Raw genomic sequence first — 21,757 nt, 5'->3', positions numbered from 1 at the left:
ACTGTGAATTGGTATGAAATCAACTTGCAGACTTTAGCATTAAAATAGTATCCAATCACAGTCAAACTGCATTATTACTGTCTGATGATAGCTGTACTTAATTTATAGGCTCTTTTTCAAGATGTTAACATTAGCATCATGGTTATCCTCTGGGTTTGATATTCTAACAAATTGCACATAAATATACAAAATATAATGCTTTAAGGGAGCTGACAAACTTACATGTTTTTCACTTTCTCATTTTAAATAGAACCTCTGGAATTTTTCCAACCTGGATCATAACATGTTTGTGTGTCTAAGTGAACAAAATATGTTTTGAAAGCAATAGTGATGTAACTGGCAGCAATGTCCTGTACATCAATGTACATGAAAAAAAGTGCTTGTTTTTGCCACTGACAGGCTCAGATTGTTATAAAAGTGTCCGACAACATTATGGAGAGGAGCCTACAGAGAAATACAACTTTTTTTTTGATACAGTATGGTTGGTATAATGTCTAACCAAGACTTGCTCAAGAATGAAGGACCAGTTTCAAAAATCATCATTCCCATTAGTTACTTAGAAACAAAAAGTGCAAGATAATTATATTTTCTACAGAATCTGAAAGCAATAAAGGCCTGGACAGTTGGACAACAATAAAACCTTACAGTAGTTATGAAGTTTACACAACTTGTAGTGAGTGGGCTAAAGCATGCAAAAACATCAATATGCTCCTTTTGGCAAAGTGTCTTTATATCTGGACACTTACCTCTGCACATCATTCACCAGAGTGATCAGACTACTGGGATTAATAATGAGTTTGTCCAGGAAAGAGAGCACATTGTTGAAGCGTGGGCGCTGGTTAGACTCCTTCTGCCAGCAGTGCAACATCAACTGGTGCAGTGTCACGGGGCAGCCCATAGGTGCTGGGAGACGGTAGCCTTCTTCAATTGATAAAATGACCTGAGATGAACATGAATAAGTTAAACACAAACATCACATTGTTTTTGTGTCGATAATGCTTCAGTTTTAATGTGATCAGCAGCTTACATCTTGATTGGACATCTCCCAGTAGGGCCTCTCGCCATATGACATCACTTCCCACATCACGATACCGTAGCTCCAAACATCACTAACTGTGGAAAATTTTCCATAAGCAATAGCTTCTGGTGCCGTCCAGCGTATTGGTATCTTCCCTCCCTGACACAAAAACAACACAGAATAAGCTCGTTCAGGAGATATTCCACATTCCTAACTGTGTTTACCGTCTTATTATACTCACTGTAGCAGTGTAGGCTGCTTCAGTGTCATCTTCGAGAACTCTGGACATGCCAAAGTCGGACACCTTACACACCAAGTTTTCATCCACCAAGATGTTGCGAGCGGCAAGGTCTCTGTGAATGTAACCCATGTCTGAAAGGAAAGTCATGCCTACTGCGATTCCACGCAGCATGCCGACCAGCTGGAGCACTGTGAACTGCCCGTCACGCGTCTGCAGTGGTTGTGACAAGGACAGAGAGAGGACAAATATGATGTATAGAGGATATATATATATATATAGTTATTTAGGAAACAGGTCTGTGAACATGTATTCCTCTCACCCGGAGGAACGAATCAAGCGCTCCATTTTCCATGTACTCAACCACTATCATTACTGGTCTGCCTGAGGAAAAGGTAAAAACAGGATTTTAGAGACAGTAAAGAAAGTTGTGAAATGATGCTGAAGAACACTTATGCAAAAAACCCAACACAGACAGATACATATACTTACTTCTGGTGACCACTCCCTCCAGCCTGATGATGTTGGGGTTGTCAAACTGTCCCATGATTGAAGCCTCACGCAAAAAGTCTCGCCTCTGTTGTTCCATATAGCCCCCTTTAAGTGTTTTTATTGCCACGGCGATGTCCATCCTTCCAGGTATGCGCAGCCGACCACTACAGACTTCTCCGAATTCACCTGTCAAAACAACACAAAACAGAAAGGGGGCTCTATCTGTCGTATATCATAAGACCTATTTCAAACAGTGTTAAATTCAAGGTTGTCAAAAGTATCCATACTTTTAGACTTTACTTTATTTTATTATTTTTTTACTTCAGTTACTTCAATACAATTGAATGTGGATATTGTATGAAATAAAATTTAAAAGTATGTATATAAATATATAGTAAAATTAACTGTGTGTCGATATGTGTTCAGTGAATTATGAACAACCAGCACTATGTGCAGGTTGTTAATTAAAAAAAATCTTTATCTTATTATTTTCTTCTTACTGTGATGTCAAAAGAGGTATTGAGTATAGATTTTTATACTTGTATTGTATCAAATTTCACAATTCTGGTATTGTGACAACCTCAGTTAAATTTACTGCAACTCAATGAAATATTGATAACACACATATATATTCAATAACCATTGCCCATTTCATTATTTCTTTTTCATAGTAAACTATAAATGCATATTTTTCCTTTCAAGAAATCAAGTGAAATACACATAGTGATTGACAGTTAGTTAATCAATTAAAACCTTAAATGTGGAAACGCACGTCATTGTAATGCAGGTGCCATTTAACGATGTGTAAATACACACTGCCTCCACCAGATGGCGCCCAAGTTACAGAAACTCGACGAACAGGCGGCACCTTCATAATTACTCATGGCCCAAACAGTAGACACAATCTGTTCAATTTAATGAACCATCAAACATTATTATTCATAGTCAGCAGCAGCGACTTTGCTCCCCTAAGGTACAATACTATAAATTACTTTAAAATCAGCTGGCTAAGAGTGGCTGTAAAAGTTTTTAATTCGAACTTTATGAGGTTTAACATTTCTTATAAAATTAAATGTTACTCAACATAAAATGTGCCCGTTTCTTTAACACAGGCACTAGACAACCATCACTGGGACATTTTTACAATATGTCTGTGCAACCCTAAATAGGAACTTAGGAAATAAACATATTAAGATAACGACATGCACTAAATAACCATGATTCATAAGGATTTGTTCCTCTTGCACACAGACGACACCTGAAACATTGTGCGTTGGTATACGTACAGTTTATACATGTATGTATCCTTTTTACCTGCACCAATCACCCTCTCGATGCATATATATGACGGTTCAATCTCTTTGGCAAATTCCTCCACAGCCTGAGTGGGATCTTCATACGTGTCTGGATCCACATAGGTCTTTATCCCAGAGAACGGGACTGGAAGAAGATATATTACAATTAATTTACACATTATATTATGCGGGACAATTTGACACACAATCATTTCAAACACAAAGATAATCTGCAGGAACTTTCACGGCAAAACGTACAGGTTTACAGATGTTTGTTGGCATCTCTAGCTCCTCTTACAGTATAATAATAATGATAACAGAAACATGGTGCACATGCAGATCCGATTATTTCTGCATCCCTTTGTACATACAAGAGATGGTTGTAATAACATGAGCACCTGTGCAACACGATGCAATCAAGTACCATAGAGCTTGATTGCATCGCGTTTAGTAGTTAAGTGCGTTGGCAGTTGTGAATCACAGATTCCCCCACAAGATCCAAAAATACTTTTTCTGAAACACAACTTTAATTTATGTAGAAAATTAGATCTTTCATTCTACTCGGAGACATGTTTTACACCCATTTTATTCTTTGTGTGTTTTTTTTTTTTATCACACATTGTCTTCATTTAGTTTAATTTATTCAAAAAGCGGTAGAAATATTTTTATTTGAATGTGTTGCCTGCATAAAGACGTTATCTTTGGACTACAGCCCTGCTGTAAATTCTGATATGTTGAAGCATGTAATGTAATTTTTGTTGAGGCCGTGCAAGAGAAGTTGATGCTCGCTTCAACTGTATGAGACCATAATTTACGGTGTATTTGCTTCTATTATACTGTAAGGTTTTTCTGTTATTTCGTCAAGGGATGGAGAAAAACGGCAAAAAAAAAGAAAGCTGAGAAAATGCCCCAGAGCAGCGTATAAAGACATTGCAGGCAGCCAGGCTTCAGCATCCTCCTCGCTGGCTGAGGCTGGGGACGCTGCTGCAGTGAGCGCTGTGCATGATGACTGGCACAAATGATAACTTGAAGCAGCCCCTGGTACACCTCGAGCAGATGAGCTGGGGACTAAATGTACTTTATAGCTGTGTCAGCTCATATTGTAGAGGGTTGAAGGCTTCGTATGAGATAGATTCCAGTTTGGAGTCTACACTCTACCTCTGTCTCCAGGGTGTCTCAGCTCAGCTCTATAATAGAACAAGCCTTTTCTCACAGTTTGTTGAGCCTGCTGGCATCCCCTGCCTAGGTGATGCCTCCGCAGCACACAACAGCAAAGAACCGACAACAAGAAAAGGCCGTGGGAGGCGAGGATTATAAATATTCAAATTATTTTTTATAATATCTGCAGAAACAGGCTCATAAATGCATACTTCTATTGGTAAGACTGTTATCATTCTATTTCATGTGCTCCGAGTAAAACTAGACCCTGATTATAAAATAAGAAAAAGCCCGGCCGGATAATTCTGCGGCAAAAGTCTGTCCAACTCTCCGTACACTGGAGAAGGAGAAGAATGAAGACACACACAAACAGGAGTAGTGCACACAAACACGCAGGGCTTACACAGACACTACATGTGTCTGTGGAGGTCTGTAATATTTTCATTCACAGTCTTCTTGGATCAATCAGAAATCCCCGAATCGGGTCCACAGATGACAGAATGGTTGGATTTGTCTCAGGAGCCTCTCTCGTGTCCCCGCAGGCCTCAGATCAATCCTACAAGGGCTCTCACTGAACTGTCTTATAAATTACAGGACACCATTTTGTTCCCCAAGAATGATACGCCTCCCCTGTGGGGCCAATCAATAACTCTGTTTTTATCTGTAATTGTAGAACCACACTTGGGTCAATCCTGCAATCCGTAAAACGGAACAGCGGTTACCCAAGTTACAAGTCACAATCCAATAATGGGTGTATGAGATGTTTTGACTGGTGATTTGTAATGAAAGCTGCATTAAGAAATTGAAAGTCAAACTGTGACAGCTGTGACAATGAAAGCCCTGGGAGTTGGAACATGCAGTCTTCTTCCACAACACCCCTCCCTATCATAGACCCATTTTTGTCTTTTTTTTTTTGGTGGATGCAAATTTTTAGGGGGAGACAGCAGGTCAACAGTAGATATGGTTGCACCATCTGAAAACTGGGAAGTTGAAGATTAATTTGAGATGCAGCTTGTCAAGTTTTCATAAATTTGTAATCAACCTTGTGTTTTGGTTATTCAAATCTTCTATGTTATTAGGGCTTAAAACACTTTGATGAAGTATATAATGCCCATTTCCTTACTCAATTATGTCTCATAAGTTTTTTTTACCATTCATACATTCATTTATTATCCTTAACCGCTTCAGCTTAATCAGCTAAATTTAACCTTTTTGACCACTCCAAAATTAATAAAAATGGTCAAAAATCCCTCCAAAGTACCACGTTAAGCCACCAAGACCTTGAGGAATTATAAAGAAAAATGCATGCTGTGATTTGGTTTTCAATTTTTTTTTGACATTTGAGATTTCTGCAAGAATTTCAATTTTTGGCGACTGGATGGTGAGCACTTTTGTTTTGTAAACTGCTGCTAAACTTTGCATCTCCTTAATGCTCTAGGTCTCCAGTATGTGGTTGTAAAGTTTCATGAGGCTGTTATGTACAGTGGCATTTTATACAGAGGTCAATCTAAAAAAATAAAAAAACTCTCACTACAATAGAATGCCAATATGGGGACTAACATCATCACACATTAATAGACACATCCATAAGCGTCTCAGCTTTCCACTGATATTCATTTTATGCAATTCCATAGCTGTTTAGGTACCCTAGTATACTGAAATATTCAAATATAAGAAATACGTCAGCAAAATTTAGCCTCACTTTGAAGCATTATTTAGCCCTGCTGCAGCCTCGGAAACACAGAAAGTTGACTGAGGGAGCCGGCGTTCACGCTTAATTGAAAAGGTTAAAAAATACAAGTTCACCAGTGTCAAAAAACAAGCAATACAGACAAACACACACTCACAACAAAAAACATGATATAAGGTTTCGCATGAAACTGATACCAAGTCCAAGCTGTACTATGTGTCAACCACATGCCACATGCCATCACACTGTACAATAACAAATAATAGTCTGGTTCATTACATACTGTCTATGCACTTTATGTGTTTTTTATTATTTGTTTCATAGCACCAACATTTTTATACTGTATATTCATATTTATTCTGCACTGGAATTCTATTCTACTCCTTAATACATACTCCTTCTTTAGACACTTTATTTTTTATTGTATTTTATTGTATTTTTATATTTTATTGTTTGAAGTATGCCAAGGTTGTTCTTTTTATTTAATTGTGTTGTCATTGTCTCTGTGTGTCATGCTGCTGCTACACTGTCATTTCCCAGCTTGGGATAAATAAAGTCTCTCTCTCTCTCTCTCTCTCTCTCTCTCTCTCTCTCTCTCTCTCTCTCTCTCTCTCTCTCTCTCTATCTCTATCTCTATCTATAACTTAACGCAATAGGATGCTACAGACATGATGTGGGAGTCTCCCTCTGTTCAGGCCTTTTGGGGCCGGGTATCCAAAGTCTTGTCTGAATTACTAGGTACCATCATAACATGTAATCCAATCCTACTTCTTCTTAATGATGACTCTCAACTGCATATAATTGAGAAACAGCGCAAACTGTTGTTGAGCGGCCTCACAGTTGCCAAAAAACTCCTAGTGCAAAGATGGCTACCACCTCATGATCTTAGTACTAGGAAGTGGCTGATTTACTTTCATGACATAGTGTTACTGGAACTATCCGCTGCACGGATTAATAATGCCAAAGCCTCCACTCTGGAGGCTTGGTCAGGTGCGGCTGCACAGATAAAGGATAAACTGCTTGGATTGTGAACAGAGGAACGCCACTCACTAATATGCTGTTAACATTTGACATTTGATTATGTTTGACTAGTTCAGGGGAGGGATGCTGCCGGGAGGGGGGCGGGGGGGGACGGGATTATGTTTATAACAGTTACATGGATGCTACTGTATGTTTCACTCGCAGTGGTGCAATAAAAAAGTTCTTCATAAAAATAAAAAAAACATGATATACAGTACCGTGTCCACTGCGGAAGCGAGTCCTCCTCTTCTCCTCTGACTTCATCCTGGCCTTAATATACCCCTGACACCTGTGCAGGTGAACCAGTTTGCCACAGAGTTAGAATCACAGTCATCACCGCATATAGCACCCCCGGTCTTCTTGTCTCTCTGTGCTAACAACCCTCTCAGTTTTTTTTCCCCAATATATTAGTTGACATTATCAGCCTATTTACTGCTCTCATGACAAAAGCAGGAAAAGTGAACATTTGTTCTGAAGGCAGGAACTGCTGCCACATCACCAATCTTTTGGTTTGCAAAGAGGTCTCTGGTGGAAAAAAACACACAGCCATTTTCCTCTTTTGTATAACCCATTCTTTAAGAGCAATTTTTGTTCTTGCCTTTATGTGGTTCTTTTTATTTTCTTCTATTTCCCAGCTTTTATCCTATTCACAGTCCCACAAATTTAAGGCTTTCAAGGCTCAGTCTCCGTGGAGAGGAGGAGCCGGGACAAAAGTAGCAATCAAAGACTAGTATTCAGCATTAAGAACAATTTTCTTCTCCTGTGTACAAACCATATAGAAGAAGGCTGCCCTTTGAAAATGCCACCATGATACTTTTCAACTTTTGACTTTAGAGTAGTTTATTTATATGAAAGTAGTTTATGAGCAAGTTTTTCAAAAAGACACCGTGTTGATATTTTGATTTGTTGGACCTGGGTCGAAGAGAAATGATAGAGGTAAAGCGAGTGTTGTCAAGTTTCATTTACATACTGTATTCCTTCTGCCTCTGTACGATCCTATGTGGCCCATTCTCAGCGCCTGAGAAGCCTTACACCATAAATGAAAATCATCCACATCTCTATAGAACATTTAATGGAGGTCCAGGGAAAGGTTTCTGACAGATATATGGTTAGCTGTGATGGAGGCTCACATATACAGCCTCCAAGGCTCTACAAGTATATTTCAGGTGAAAATGAGGAGAGGGATTGTTAAAATTTAGAAGTATTTTACGACAGACAAAAGGGCCAGAACCCAGAATTAGCAGAAGTGAAATACATCCCATATTTAATACTAGTATGCGCTGAAATTTGGACTACGTACACATCTTCATCTTATTAGATCTTATTAGAACTCATGCAAGAGGCCTCTTATAAACAGATTTGTTCTTCGGAGGAACGCGCATACGGTTTTCAAGTTGCCGCATTCACTAATTTTCTCATATTCATAAATCTCACCAACATGCACCTGGCCATTAATGAGAGATATTCATCAAGTTGAAACAAGAGATTTACAACAAGTTTGTGTAGCGCAGAATTTTCTGAATCTGACTTGACAAGCTCAAAAAAAAAAAACCTACCTACCGCATCGTAGTGCCTGAAATGATTTTTTCTTTAAAGTGAGAAACAATAGACCTCATACAGAATAGGATCAGACAACCACTCATGGGATTCTTATTTTTCCCCTTCTCAGAGGTTAACATTTTTATGTGTGTTTTAGAGCAAAAGATATACATACAATTATATTAAAATTGTATGTTTCATAATTGTGTTGTGTATATTGTAAATATGAGCTTTTGATTTCCCTGTCATGCCAAATTGATACTCATATCACGAGAATCGTGTTTTCTTTCATTTTTATTTTTTATTTTACTACAGATGTATTCCATCTTCTTCTTACAGCTTCTTTTTTAATTGTTCCTCCAATTTTTGGGCATGTTCCAGAGTATTTGCACACAACACAACACCTGCTCTTATACTGTTGTGTTTAGGGTGCTTTATCTAGGCTAACACACAATTATAATCAAGTGGGAATCATTATTCAGCGATCCTTGGTAATAGCAGATTTGGATGGTTAAGAACATTTGGTGCATCTGGAGTTGACTTCTCATAATTTTTTATATAAAATTATGAGAAAATATTAAGAGAAATTTACGAGAATTTTGCAGCATGAGCCCAAAGTTCAGATTTTTTCAGCTTATGATTTATGAAAATTGTGTGATCAAAGATTATAACTTCATCTTGTATCATAATTATACAAAAATCGAGACAAATACCTTAAAGTTTCTGGGCCATTTTTCATTGTTTATTAAAAAATGCCACTAATGGTAAAACCCTGTGAACCAGAGGCGGGCTGAAGACAACGGTCTGAGCTAACCTGTGGAAGTTAATGGAATGGAGCAAACTGCTGGTACACGCATTACATGCTGAGTAATTAGGCAGAAAATTGGTTCAGCCATTTGGAAAATAAGAGTGTCTGCTTGGTGGCTAAAAGAGAGTCCATTAACAGACTTCTGGTTATAGTGTCACTCTGGAGATTATGAGAAGAGAAGCGCAGACGTGTGTGTGTTTGTGTGTGTGTGTGATGTTAACCATAAGGCAGCAGTGGAGAGAAACAGGAGGGGTCTTACCGTCCAGTGATGAGGAGGAAGAGGGTCAGGATGACCAAGAGGGAGAAGCCTCCTACAGACGCTGTAACGACCACCAGGACCTGACCCTGATCAGCGATATCAGGATCTGAGGAAAGTGAGAAAAGAGCAAAGCCAGACCAATCAGTACCTGTTAGCAGGGCCGGCTCTAGGCATAGGCGACACAGGCGACATAGGTGGTCGCCTAGAGCGCCATCTGCTGGAGGGGCACCGCCAGTCACCCTCGAGGGAGAAAAAAAAAAATAGTAATAATTTTCGATGCCCATTGTTGCCCTCGCTTCGTGTTCTGTCTTGAAAATAATAAATATTAACAAAATAAAGAAACAGATAAACAATGACATTTTCTCACTTGTGTCGCTGAGTCACGTGATGTGTGGCCATTGCCTTGCCCCCCTTTAGACTGTCAGATCACTGTCACAGAGGTCAGGTCACGTCAAGTGACAGACACGTTATGTTTTGATATATGTCGCAAGATGAAATGGCCGTCAAAGCTCTCCGGTGCACAGTATTGAAAGAAAAGAAAAGAGGAGGAGGAGAAGAAGTCCGAATCTTTTTTAAATGCCTTTTTGTGTGAAGATGTTTCATTTGTATTAGCTTACTAGCTAGGTTGAAATAAAGCAATGCTAGCTTAACACAGTTAAGCACATTTTTCGCAGGGTTTCGTCATCGTCTCTCTTGTCTCCATCTGTGCTACTTTGCGAATTTACTTGTAAGTTAATAATTAAAAAGACAGACAGTTGTATTATATAGCCTGGTTGGCACCATAGGCAATCTCTTTTTCTGTTGCAATTTACAGAACGCAGTGAGCGGATTAAAAATGATATTTACTTGAACTTTCTTCATATTTAGCAGTATTAAAAATGAAATGGAAGGCAACCAGTCTGTTTATAATATCCTGTTCACTCAGGTTTCCCTTCTTAAACATATCTATGAACGATGCAATCACATTTCCATATTAATCAGATAAATAACTCATTTAAAATTATTTTAATTTCTCTGCTTCTGTTCTGAATTCAGGGCCTGAACAACACAACTTCCTGGTCACTGCCTTAGGCACTTTCTTATTTTTTGCAAGAAATAAATATGCAGGATTTGTCATCTCTGACACACTGAAATTCTAAAATATTTAGTCATATTGATCTTTAAGAAGTGGGATGTGTCAAGAAACTATCCCAGCTGCATATAAAAAATAACACACTACTAATGAAATAGCATGGTTGATAAATAATTACACCACTCTGTACAGACACATTTGATGTATGATATAGTATGAAATAAACTGCTTTACCGAAGGGGAAATGTAGCAAAGGCATCAAACAGACCCAGCGGTTCTGCCTACCACCAACATTTATTTCTTTTTTTTTTAGAACGGGAGGGTTGACAGGTATGATCGCTGCATTTTGTGACGTGAAGTTATGTGAGAGTGACTACTGTATGGGTTGAATAAGGTGAAAGAGAAGATAGCACATTTGTCGAAGCTCAATCCGAGTATATAAATGGATTTACGCCGTATGCGCTGGCATATGGGGAGTATGAGGATGTGAAGGTGGACATCTACATATTCATCACCTTAAGTGTCTATCTTGTAGGAGGATGTGCATTCCTGCATATTTCAGGATTAGAATCAGCGGAGCGTTATGTGTGCATCAGGAACTTACAGAGCTTATAAACATTTAAATAAATGGCTCATGCCTGAAGAAGCACTGATGAGTTTCACTGATCCATAGCGAAGAATGACCATAAAATGTCTCTAGGGATTTTATAAGGTTGTTGATCAACACCGATGACCTCGCGTCTCTGGCTTTAAAACTCCCCTTTTCTCCTGTGCATTGTTTTAAAACAAAACTTTATATCCATTGGGATTTCAACACAAATCTACCTGATGTAATGACTGAACAGCAGTGCAGTTCCTCTGTAAAACACAGCCAGTATAAACACAAACAAAGGCACAATACAGTCATGCTCACTCCCCCACAGTCTTACCCTCAGCTGCAGTAGAAAACTCAAAGTTTGGGCTGTATGCTGTGTAGCCAGCAGCAGTGCGAGTGCGAACGTGGAAGACATAGACAGTCGAGGGTCTGAGGCCCGTCACCACCACGCTGGGGGTTTTGGTCCGTGTCGATGAGTAGCTAAGCTGCTCTTGCTCCTAAAAAAGGGGGTGGGGAAAAAGACAGAGATTGCCAGAGATGATAAACAAAAGCAAGTTTTGGCAGGACAAACAAAATGTGTTTGCATAAAGCCATTATCACAGCGACGTTTGAACAAAACACATCATTTTCATCCTATTAACTATCAGAGCAGATGGTGAACAAAGCAGAGATAGCAATACATTATGGATGCTCTGCACTTAAATTCGGGTTTCTGTATGCTAACAATGCACATTGTTCTGTGAGCAGTGATTGTTCTCTGTGTATGTAATCACTTGGGGTGCATTTGAGTGCTAACATAACTCAAAACAAACCACTGCTGCCACCAAGCAATGTGGTACATATGCAAGGTGTAAGAAAATTTCAATGGCATATTAAGTATGCTAAGGCTTTACCTTCTCAAAGTATTTGACTTCATAGTCCACTATGTCGGATGGCTGCTGTTCCACTTCTGACCAGGAGAGGGCGATGCTGTTTTGAGTGGCCCAGTCTTTCCTGACTACACCCACCAGGGCAGGACCTGAACATGCAGTCAAAGAGTGCAGAGATTTCAGCTGTGATTACAAAACAATACGATTATTTAACTTAGTGACTAACTTATACACTAAGAGCTATTCGCCATTAGAGTGATTCTCAACATAAACGTGTAAGGATTGGGAAAAAACTTAAGAAAGAAAAATGGCAAGCTTAAAGCCGGACTGGGCCACCCAGAGTCACATGTCCAAAAAGCCTGAGGGAACGAGGAAATGAGTGATTTTTATGGCTCGAGATACTGCAGAGAACTCTAAAGTGAATCCACTGAGTTCAGAGACATGGCTGGAAAACACATTTTAAAAGTATCTTCAGCCAACACAAAAAAATCTATATACATCATTGAAGAAAAAGTTTCAGAACTCCAATCTTGAAAGAAAATCTGAAATAGAGCCTGAGAAAAATGCATGCTGTATACATAACTTCTCCACTCTCAAGCTTACAAAAGACAATCACAAGAAAAACAACTTTTGAGATATTGAACAACCTCATTGTAGTTTGGAAGAGAAATTGTTTCAGTATCTAGGGAATACCGATAGGCAAAGGAGGGCGAGGAAACAAACATTTTACTGTCCAGCTCCAGTTTGATGTGCGGCCCGAGAGAATCGTTTTTGTTAACCAAACCACTCAACCTACAGCAACTGTTCATCATGTTTGTCGTTATTGCTGAATTTGGGGGAATATTTTGCACAAGACTGCTGAGGAGACAGAAAATCACCCTGCAGAGATTCAAATATTTACCATCAATTATTCATAAAGCCTTCGCTTGAACAGAATATGATTTGGCAAACTAATAGATCCAGTCCCTCTGTTGTCGAGCGTGCTGTTTGGGAGATCATTGTTGGAATACAAATTCAAGACCAGATTGATGTCTTAAACTGTCCTCACGCTCAGAGAAGCAGATAACCTACTACACACAGAAGGCCACAGACCGGATGGGGCACTTCAGAGAGGTGACGTGTCACTGTATTAAGTCACACACTTTGAGCCTCAGATGTGACTTTCACATCTTGTCAAGAGGCCAATAGTTTCTAACAGCAGCCTGCTCCAGACACGATGCTTCACAGTCCAGCAGCTCGACCATTTCCACTTGTATTAGAACAAAAAAAAGTGCAGGAAGAAAAATGGTGCACAGGGGAAGCAAATGTTTGATGCTGACTCCTGCAAAAAACGCACACTCGAGGTGACAAATATGTAAATTTAAGGTGTGTCCAACTTTTACATTACAGTGCACAAATTCATCCTCCTGACTTGAGTCTGTTTGAACATGCATTTATTTCAACCTAAACTACCTCCTGTTTTTGTCACACAGAGCCACAATGATTCAAGATTCTTTTGACAGCAGAGTAATAAAGTTGTGTCATTTTAATTGAAAACATCTTAAGCGTGTCAATCATGATAAACACACAGCACCACACATGGCTCACACACGGATGGGATCTCAAACATTTGACTGCGCTGTCGCAGCAAAATCACACATCCGCCATGTCAGCCGTGTTATTCCAGGTAACATGTGTCCTCTCTATCCTGGTGGCAGGTGGTGCCTGAAATGCACAGAGCGCCTGGAGATGTTGTGGAAATATCTCAAGCCTCTCAGTCTGGCTGCCTGCTGCAGTTATTAATGGCAAACAGCAGACACACCAACAATAATATACACCATGTATTGACAGAACACTGCAGTGCAAAAGTGCACAGACAAGGCAAGGACAAAATCCACTGAGTTGTTCTGCAAATGTCATCCGTGTCATACCTGAAAGTGTTAGCTTAATAATGACCAGTGCAGCGTCTACTCGAGAAGAGAGAGACGGAGTCGGAATTACAAAAGCACAATATCTAACATCAGTTCCTTTCAGTGACTTCTTACAGGTTACATCTGACGGGTTGCTAAAAGCATTTCAGATTATGCTCTAGACATATTTTACTGTTAGTGTCTGATGGATTTATGACCATATTGACAATTCAATGTGAATACTGTCATCCTAAATAAAAGCCAATTAAGAAGGTCCAAAGCAGGGCTGCATCTAAAAAATATTTTTTTCCTATCAATTAAACTGTAGATTCTTTTCTTTCGATTACTTGATTCTGTCCTGGTTGACAAAATGTCAGAAATTGTTGAACAAATGGCAATCACAACTTTCCAAAAGCCAAAGGGCCCCATTTAACACTGGGTGAAAAGCAGCACAAAGTGAGGCACAGTTGTAATTGCTGGTATCAGACTGACGCAGTTGTCATTTTCAGGCCCAGCGCTCATGTTGTGTCAGTAGAAAATACTTGCATTCATCTGTGCAGCCATGGATGTGTTGGGCTTAAATTGAGGTGAGGGCAGGCAAATTGTTGGCGCATTGCTATCTTGAGGCAGCAGAAAGTGACTGCGCCTTGACCAACAAAAAACTAGTGAAAAATCAATGGCGCAGTATTTTCTTGCCATTTAAAGGGTGCATTATTCAGATCATCAGACGTGCCAACATAGGCAGCTTCAAGTAAACATTTACACTTTGCTTGTTACACAGAGATTTGCAGCAGTGCTCCTCCTCAGTTAAATAGATTATTGGTGCTCATATGCAGTCTAATGGAGTTGTTGGTGGGACAGAGCACTGGGAGATGACAGAGGCAGAAAACCACTCACTTTTCCAATTTGTAGAATCCACCCTTTAAATAGCAATGCATCAGGTGCGGATGCACCTGGCTTTCAAAGGGAATGGGAGAGAACACTCTGATTGGTTTAATTTAATACACCAAGAACTCACCTATGATTAAGTTTGCAAAGGGGTGGAAAATTTCTGGTACATTTCTGGTAAATGTCCAGAAACTTTCCATGAGAAGTTAAGCCGAGGAATTTTGGAAATATTCCAAATTGGATCCCTTCCATGGGAATTATGGGAATTCATGAGAAATCATGGGAATTAACTGGAAATGAGGGGTCATTTAAACAAACTGTATCATATCCAATTTAATTGAACAACAAAAACATGAATGTTGAGTTAAATATTACTCATCCTCCCCAATCCCAACCATTCAAAAATTAAGTAATCCCCATTTAAAATGTTAAATGAAAAGAGCTGCTCTCCCTCCAATATGTAAAAGTGGAATTGAACATGTGATGGAGGAATGCACAGTGCATGTAGAGGGCGTGGCCTCAATAGGGGGCGTGGTCTCAGTAGCTCTGCAGTAAGCAGTGTGCTATTTGCATGTGATTGAGGAATAACATAGATATTCAAGTGTTCTTAAATCTGGTTGTTTTAGTCAAGATTATGCTAAATATATTTCCCCAGCTATATTTAATTTTCCTGTTAAGTACCAATTTTGTAAATTCACAGTTTATTCCCATTTATTCGCATAAATTCACGTTAATTCCGATGGAAAGTTTCCAACTTTGAAAATCCCTGGAATTTTGCAAGCCTACCTATGATTAATTAAGAAACTAAATTCAACCCCTTATATACTATTTAACTGGTTGGTTTGGTAATGCCCTAAATGCACATTGAATTTAAGTTTGTGTCTTCAAATTGCTAATGTTTTCTGAAATACAACTTACTGTCTCATAAAACAAAGAAGTGGCACCTCGGTAATATTTGACTTTTTGTTTGAAAAATGATTAAATTATAAAAATAATTTCCAAAATAATTGGTTGAATCGATTAAACTAATCACTCTAACTTGAGTGTACAGTACTGACAGGTAGTGAAACATCTGTAGTTTAACACTGTGAAATCTGAAGTGTAGTCACATCCAAACCTGAAGCAAACATTGACTCATCTGACGAGGAACAGCTACAAAACACATATCATGTCCATGTAAGACCATCAATGATGTCTACAATCTAAATCAGGTCCAAAGTAACATTCTGTCACATTGCAGTTTGTTGTCAAAAACTACTGTACGAGTATGTTTGTGAGGGCTTATTATCACATTAAAAGTTAAAACTGTAAAAGGCTTCCTTGCATAGAATTCTCAAAATCATGCACGAACATATCCCAGAAGTTGAATCAGTGAATTTATAAGTTCATGTGCTTGTGATTAGAATTAATCAGTTAAAACATAATGAGTATGCTGCCCATAAATGTCAGGTTTTAATAAGAAATGATGATGGTTTTCAGTTGGCACCGGTGTAACCAGGCAGATAAATATGCATAACCCACTTAAGGGATAAGAATGTCCGTGAGAATCACATTACCAGAGGGGATTTCTGTCTGCAGCATACAGTATAATGTTATGTATCTATCACCGTGTGTGTGTGTGTGTGTGTGTGTGTGCGCGCATGGTACTGTGCTTGAGGAGTTTTCTGTGCGTGGACATTTTTTCAATGTGAGAAAACTCTCTAAAAATCCTCTAAACTCTTACGCAAGAAGCTATTTTAGGTTCGGGATAAATCGATCCACTGGTTAGAATCCTACAGCTATGTATGGCTCAAAGAAAACAATTAAGGTCCTTACAGTTCAACCACAATTCAAACATCAAAAAAGACTTGAGAACATATAAGCTCTATAGTCCGTTGACTGGCAAAATGTAAAAATAGGTTAACCCTCAACTACAGATGCAGAAAGAGAAAGAAAGGACAGAGGGGGAGGAAGAGAGAGAGAAAGAGTGAACAGGGAGAGCTGTAAAGAAATCCCACGAGGCTGCATCTCCCCAGCATCTGAGCGTATAAATAGACGTCAGCCTTATTCCCAGAGCAAAGGAGATGAAAACAGAAGAGAATCCACTGGGGAAAAGAGGAAGAGAGCAAAGTAAAAGAGAGAAAACCTCCTGAATCGGGACACCACACAACAGTAGGAAAGGTTCACACGTGGATTTAGCATGTGAGAACTTTGCATGACTCTTGTTATTGTCATCATGATGATGAAGATAGCAGAGTTAAAGTTCATATGGAAGGTTATCTACATAAACCTTCCCTCAGGAGCCTTTGTGACAACATAAAGAGCAGCCCATAGCATGACTTGGTATATTTACATTTACAGTATACAACGTATGCATTTATACATTAAATACATCACACATATATAACAATATTGTTCATTAAAGCTGTTAATTAATGACAAACTTTGGCCTAAATGTAGACACTATTGAAAGTCACTTGTATTTCATGTTTTGTTTTACGGAGTGTCCATGTCAACTAAACTGGTGACTAGTGAGTGTCCATGTTAACTAAACTGGTGATTACTGAGTGTCCATGTTAACTAAACTGGTGACTAGTGAGTGTCCATGTCAACTAAACTGGTGACTAGTGAGTGTCCATGTCAACTAAACTGGTGACTAGTGAGTGTCCATGTTTACTATACTGGTGACTAGTGAGTGTCCATGTTAACTAAACTGGTGATTACTGAGTGTCCATGTTAACTAAACTGGTGACAAGTGAGTGTCCATGTTAACTAAACTGGTGACAACTGAGTGTCCATGTTAACTAAACTGGTGACTACTGAGTGTCCATTTTAACTAAACTAGTGACTACTGAGTGTCCATGTTAAATAAACTGGTGACTACTGAGTGTCCATGTTAACTAAACTAGTGACTACTGAGTGTCCATGTTAACTAAACTGGTGACTAGTGAGTGTCCATGTTAACTTAACTAGTGACTACTGAGTGTCCATGTTAACTAAACTGGTGACTAGTGAGTGTCCATGTTAACTTAAGGGTTTATGAAATGAAATGAACCTTTTCACAGCTCCACGCACCCATAGCACAAAGCCAAACTCAAGGGTTTCCAAAAACTGACTCTTTGTTCACTGACATTTTGTACTTGTGTGAGAGGGAAGAACTACTGTGCCTAGAAGTCTGGGTTTTATGATCTCAAAACATTGCAGAAAGACAAACACTATAAACCAGCCTAACATTTTTATGCCACTGTTAAACTGATTTAACACATTTTTAGAACACAAATTGGGAATACTGACTGGGAAACTGGAACTGTTGTTGTTACATAAACCTTCCCTCAGGAGCCTTTGTGACAACATAAAGAGCAGCCCATAGCATGACCTGGCATATTTACATTTACAGTATACAACGTATGCATTTATACATTAAATACATCACACATTTATAATAATATTGTTCTTTAAAGCTGTTAATTAATGACAAACGTTGGCCTAAATGTAGACATTACTGAAAATCACTTGTATTTCATGTTTTGTGAAGTGTCCATGTTAACTAAACTGGTGACTACTGAGTGTCAGTGTTAACTAAACTGGTGACTAGTGAGTGTCCATGCTAACTAAACTGGTGACTAGTGAGTGTCCATGTTAACTAAACTGGTGATTACTGAGTGTCCATGTTAACTAAACTGGTGACTAGTGAGTGTCCATGTTAACTAAACTGGTGATTACTGAGTGTCCATGTTAACTAAACTGGTGACTACTGAGTGTCCATTTTAACTAAACTGGTGACTTTCAGCTAAAAGCGTCCGTGGTTACTGGTACGTACAGGTGAGTACATATTTTAAACCTATAGAAATAAAAATTGAAGGCTTGAACACCCATGTGTTCTGTGCGTGATGCTGACTGGATTCCTTGCTTTTTAGTTCTTACATAAAGTAACATTATGGAGAAAGTAAAGCTTAAAAATTATAATGTAACACTTCTTAGCATAGCTTACATACATTCATTGCATATTACAGGGAGATGCTGGGAGTAATGGCGACCTGTCTACTTCTAGTACTTCTCCAGATTCGTTTATATATGCAAATTGAAGGGTTATGAAAAGAAATGAACCTTTTCACAGCTCCACACAACCAGAGCACAAAGCCAAACTCAAGGGTATCCAAAAACTGACTCTTTGTTCACTGACATTTTGCACTTGTGTGAGAGGGAAGAACTACTGTGCCTAGAAGTCTGGTTTTTATGATCTCAAAACATTGCAGAAAGACAAACACTATAAACCAGCCTAACATTTTTATGCCACTGTTAAACTGATTTAACCCATTTTTAGAACACAAATTGGGAATACGTCTCCTAAAAAGCTGCAACTGGAACTGTTGTTGTTTGTGTTTGTCAGCTTGTGGTTTCTTGGTTATATAATTAGAAAAGATTAAGGTAAACATCACCAAATGATCAACAATAACAACAGTGCCAAACAAATCGTTAAAACATTATGCCATGGGCAGACCCGATGATCAAATATGGAAAACAACATTGACTACAACCCCACTTGAACAAGTCAGAAGTATCCCTTTATAAGATTGATGATTGGGCAAACTGAAGAAGCACAAAATGATTAGCAACAATGACAGAAAGAAATACCACTGAAATCTTATTAATTACTTATTATTAACTATTTATTCATCTAATTAAAAATATATTAAGATGGACACCAGCACAATCTATAGTGGTGGAGTATCAGAGCAAGAAAGTCTGGAATGACAAGCACAACTCCATTGGGATTTAACCATTTAAACCAGCAGCTCTTCCATTTTGATTATTTCAGCAAAGGATCAATGCGTCATTAAATCTCACATTTTGCTATCGATTTGATTCAATTAGATATGCAATTCAATTCCATTCTACAGGGCTTCAAAATATCAACAAAAACACATGTAAACTTCACTACTGTAAATTTAGTCCAAACTTTCAAAGGCTCAATACCTCAATTTTCAGCCCCCTGCGATGACACAATCTTTCATCTTACATAAGAATTACTTTTAACACAGAGTGGGACTATCTTTGTAGTTGAGTTTCTGCTCCTGTTGGGGAAGCGATTTTTTTTTCACTCCGTGTAGCAAACACGTAACACAAATTTGCACTGATTTCTCTGTGCCTCCTCACAGAGTACTGCAGTGAACTTTGTGGGAGGAATCGTCGGTGAGAAACGCTCTGCTGAGCAATAACTACAGTGTATTTTGAGCGGAGTGCAGTTCGGTGTTCATAAACACAGAGTTCATCTTGCTCACTCCGCTCTGCATTGCTGCCTTGAGAGGCGTTAGGACAACAGCTGACCTTCATCAGCTTCAACAAGCAGAAAAACAGCATCCAGCATACAAAGTGAAATTAATTGTGGAGGAGAGTGTGCACAAAGAGGCATTCAAGATGATTAAATGTGTCTTTTGAGAATCTATGACTGAACAAATATTGCTCAGCTCTTACAGCTGCAAAACTGAACGATAACTCCAGTATATCATATCATCAAAGGCACTCGGCTCCGTTCAAAGACAGTGATCGTGCATCTTGCTTAACTGGGAATTGTAACTCATCAAGGTTAGACAAGCACACAGGCAACGGGGAAGAGAAATTATTAGTAATTCTGATTAATAGGTTTAGCATAATTTAAAGTATAATGAGGCATTAATACGCAATTTACAAACAGATCGCATGCAAACAGAAAATAAATCATTCCCCTCCTTCTCACTAAAAAATCCAGTTAAATGCTAATTCTGCTGTTGATTGGCTATTATTCAATCATTGACATAATATCACAATCAGTTACATGAATCACCTTGCAGCATCGGAGTTAATTGGCAATGAGCCTGTCCATCCCGAGTCCCTATACATTAAGTTTTAGACAAGCACAGATTTACAACAAGCCTCTCTCTCCCAACTCAATGACTGTTCCACCTCATTTGAATTTATAGTACGTTTCGGAGTGCCTGAGGGATGTTTTGCACTTAACAACATACATATGATGCTCTGAAAAGTTTAAACAGATTTTTTAATATTAAAAGAGTTAAATTCAAGACCATTTCAAGCACTTTCAAGGTACCTAAACCAAACCTGTCCAGACTCTTGAAGCCTTTAACATCACATCTAAATTGTTAATATATTGTGATTGCCCATTTTAACTAAACTAGTGACTACTGAGTGTCTGTGTTAACTAAACTGGTGACTATTCAGTGTCCATGTTAACTGCTGCGATTGCAAAAAATAAAGTTTGGAGAATTTGTTTACACCCACAGCAATCAATATATATTGAGACCGTTTATTTTACCAGCTGTTCATATTAACTTTGATTGTTTGTTTTGATCACGATTATTTTATGCTTGCTAATTTCCAGGGTACGAGATCAACAGAACACTTATCTGGCTCTGAATATCAAATGAGCACAAGAAAACGTGTTTCAATAATTGCAATTACATAAATAAATACATGTTACACAGCAATATCTGTCTCTGTTCAAATGAAAAAAAAAAGATCAAATGAACAATGAAAATGAAAATGATTATTATCCCAGAAGAATATTTACATTATGTGCTCATGGCAACTCATTTTTTTACTTTCTCATTTAGGGTAAGTGTCTGCTGTCAGTAGTTTTAAAAAAAGGAAAAAATAATAAATATAGTACCTTCTGATCAACCCATATCAGGCTTGAAATATGAACTTTTGTTTAAATGCCACCCACTTTCAGTTTGACTTGTGGTTTAAACACATGCATTATACTGTAAATGATGTGCCGACTCATGCAAACATTTCAGTCTAAAGTGCAAATAATAAGCCATTGAAAACTCTATTGAAACAGTATGAATGGTGTGCAAATTTACATAATACTTTTCTTTTTATTTAAGGGCAGCTATATATACATTTTACATATGTGTGTGTGTGTGTGTGTGTGTGTGTGTGTTTGTG

General features: G+C 38.4%; 1 protein-coding gene across 1 annotated transcript in view; it reads right to left on the bottom strand.

Moving 5' to 3' along the window:
* The window catches only part of epha6 (eph receptor A6), a 75,264-nt gene that overhangs the window by 2,224 nt on the left and 51,283 nt on the right, over positions 1-21,757 (bottom strand). The window contains exons 9-18 of the mRNA XM_059349031.1: positions 12,078-12,202; positions 11,519-11,681; positions 9,518-9,623; positions 7,130-7,200; positions 3,063-3,188; positions 1,749-1,934; positions 1,579-1,640; positions 1,260-1,469; positions 1,028-1,177; positions 747-940 (exon numbers count right to left, since the gene is read on the bottom strand). Coding sequence (XP_059205014.1) covers positions 747-940; positions 1,028-1,177; positions 1,260-1,469; positions 1,579-1,640; positions 1,749-1,934; positions 3,063-3,188; positions 7,130-7,200; positions 9,518-9,623; positions 11,519-11,681; positions 12,078-12,202 — 1,393 coding nt within the window. The remainder of the gene's footprint in view (positions 1-746; positions 941-1,027; positions 1,178-1,259; positions 1,470-1,578; positions 1,641-1,748; positions 1,935-3,062; positions 3,189-7,129; positions 7,201-9,517; positions 9,624-11,518; positions 11,682-12,077; positions 12,203-21,757) is intronic.

Source organism: Centropristis striata, chromosome 2, assembly GCF_030273125.1.
Source record: "Centropristis striata isolate RG_2023a ecotype Rhode Island chromosome 2, C.striata_1.0, whole genome shotgun sequence".
In the NCBI taxonomy this organism is placed as follows: Eukaryota; Metazoa; Chordata; class Actinopteri; order Perciformes; family Serranidae; genus Centropristis; species Centropristis striata.
The sequence above is the reverse complement of the archived record's forward strand: the minus strand, read 5'-3'. Positions and strand labels throughout refer to the sequence as shown.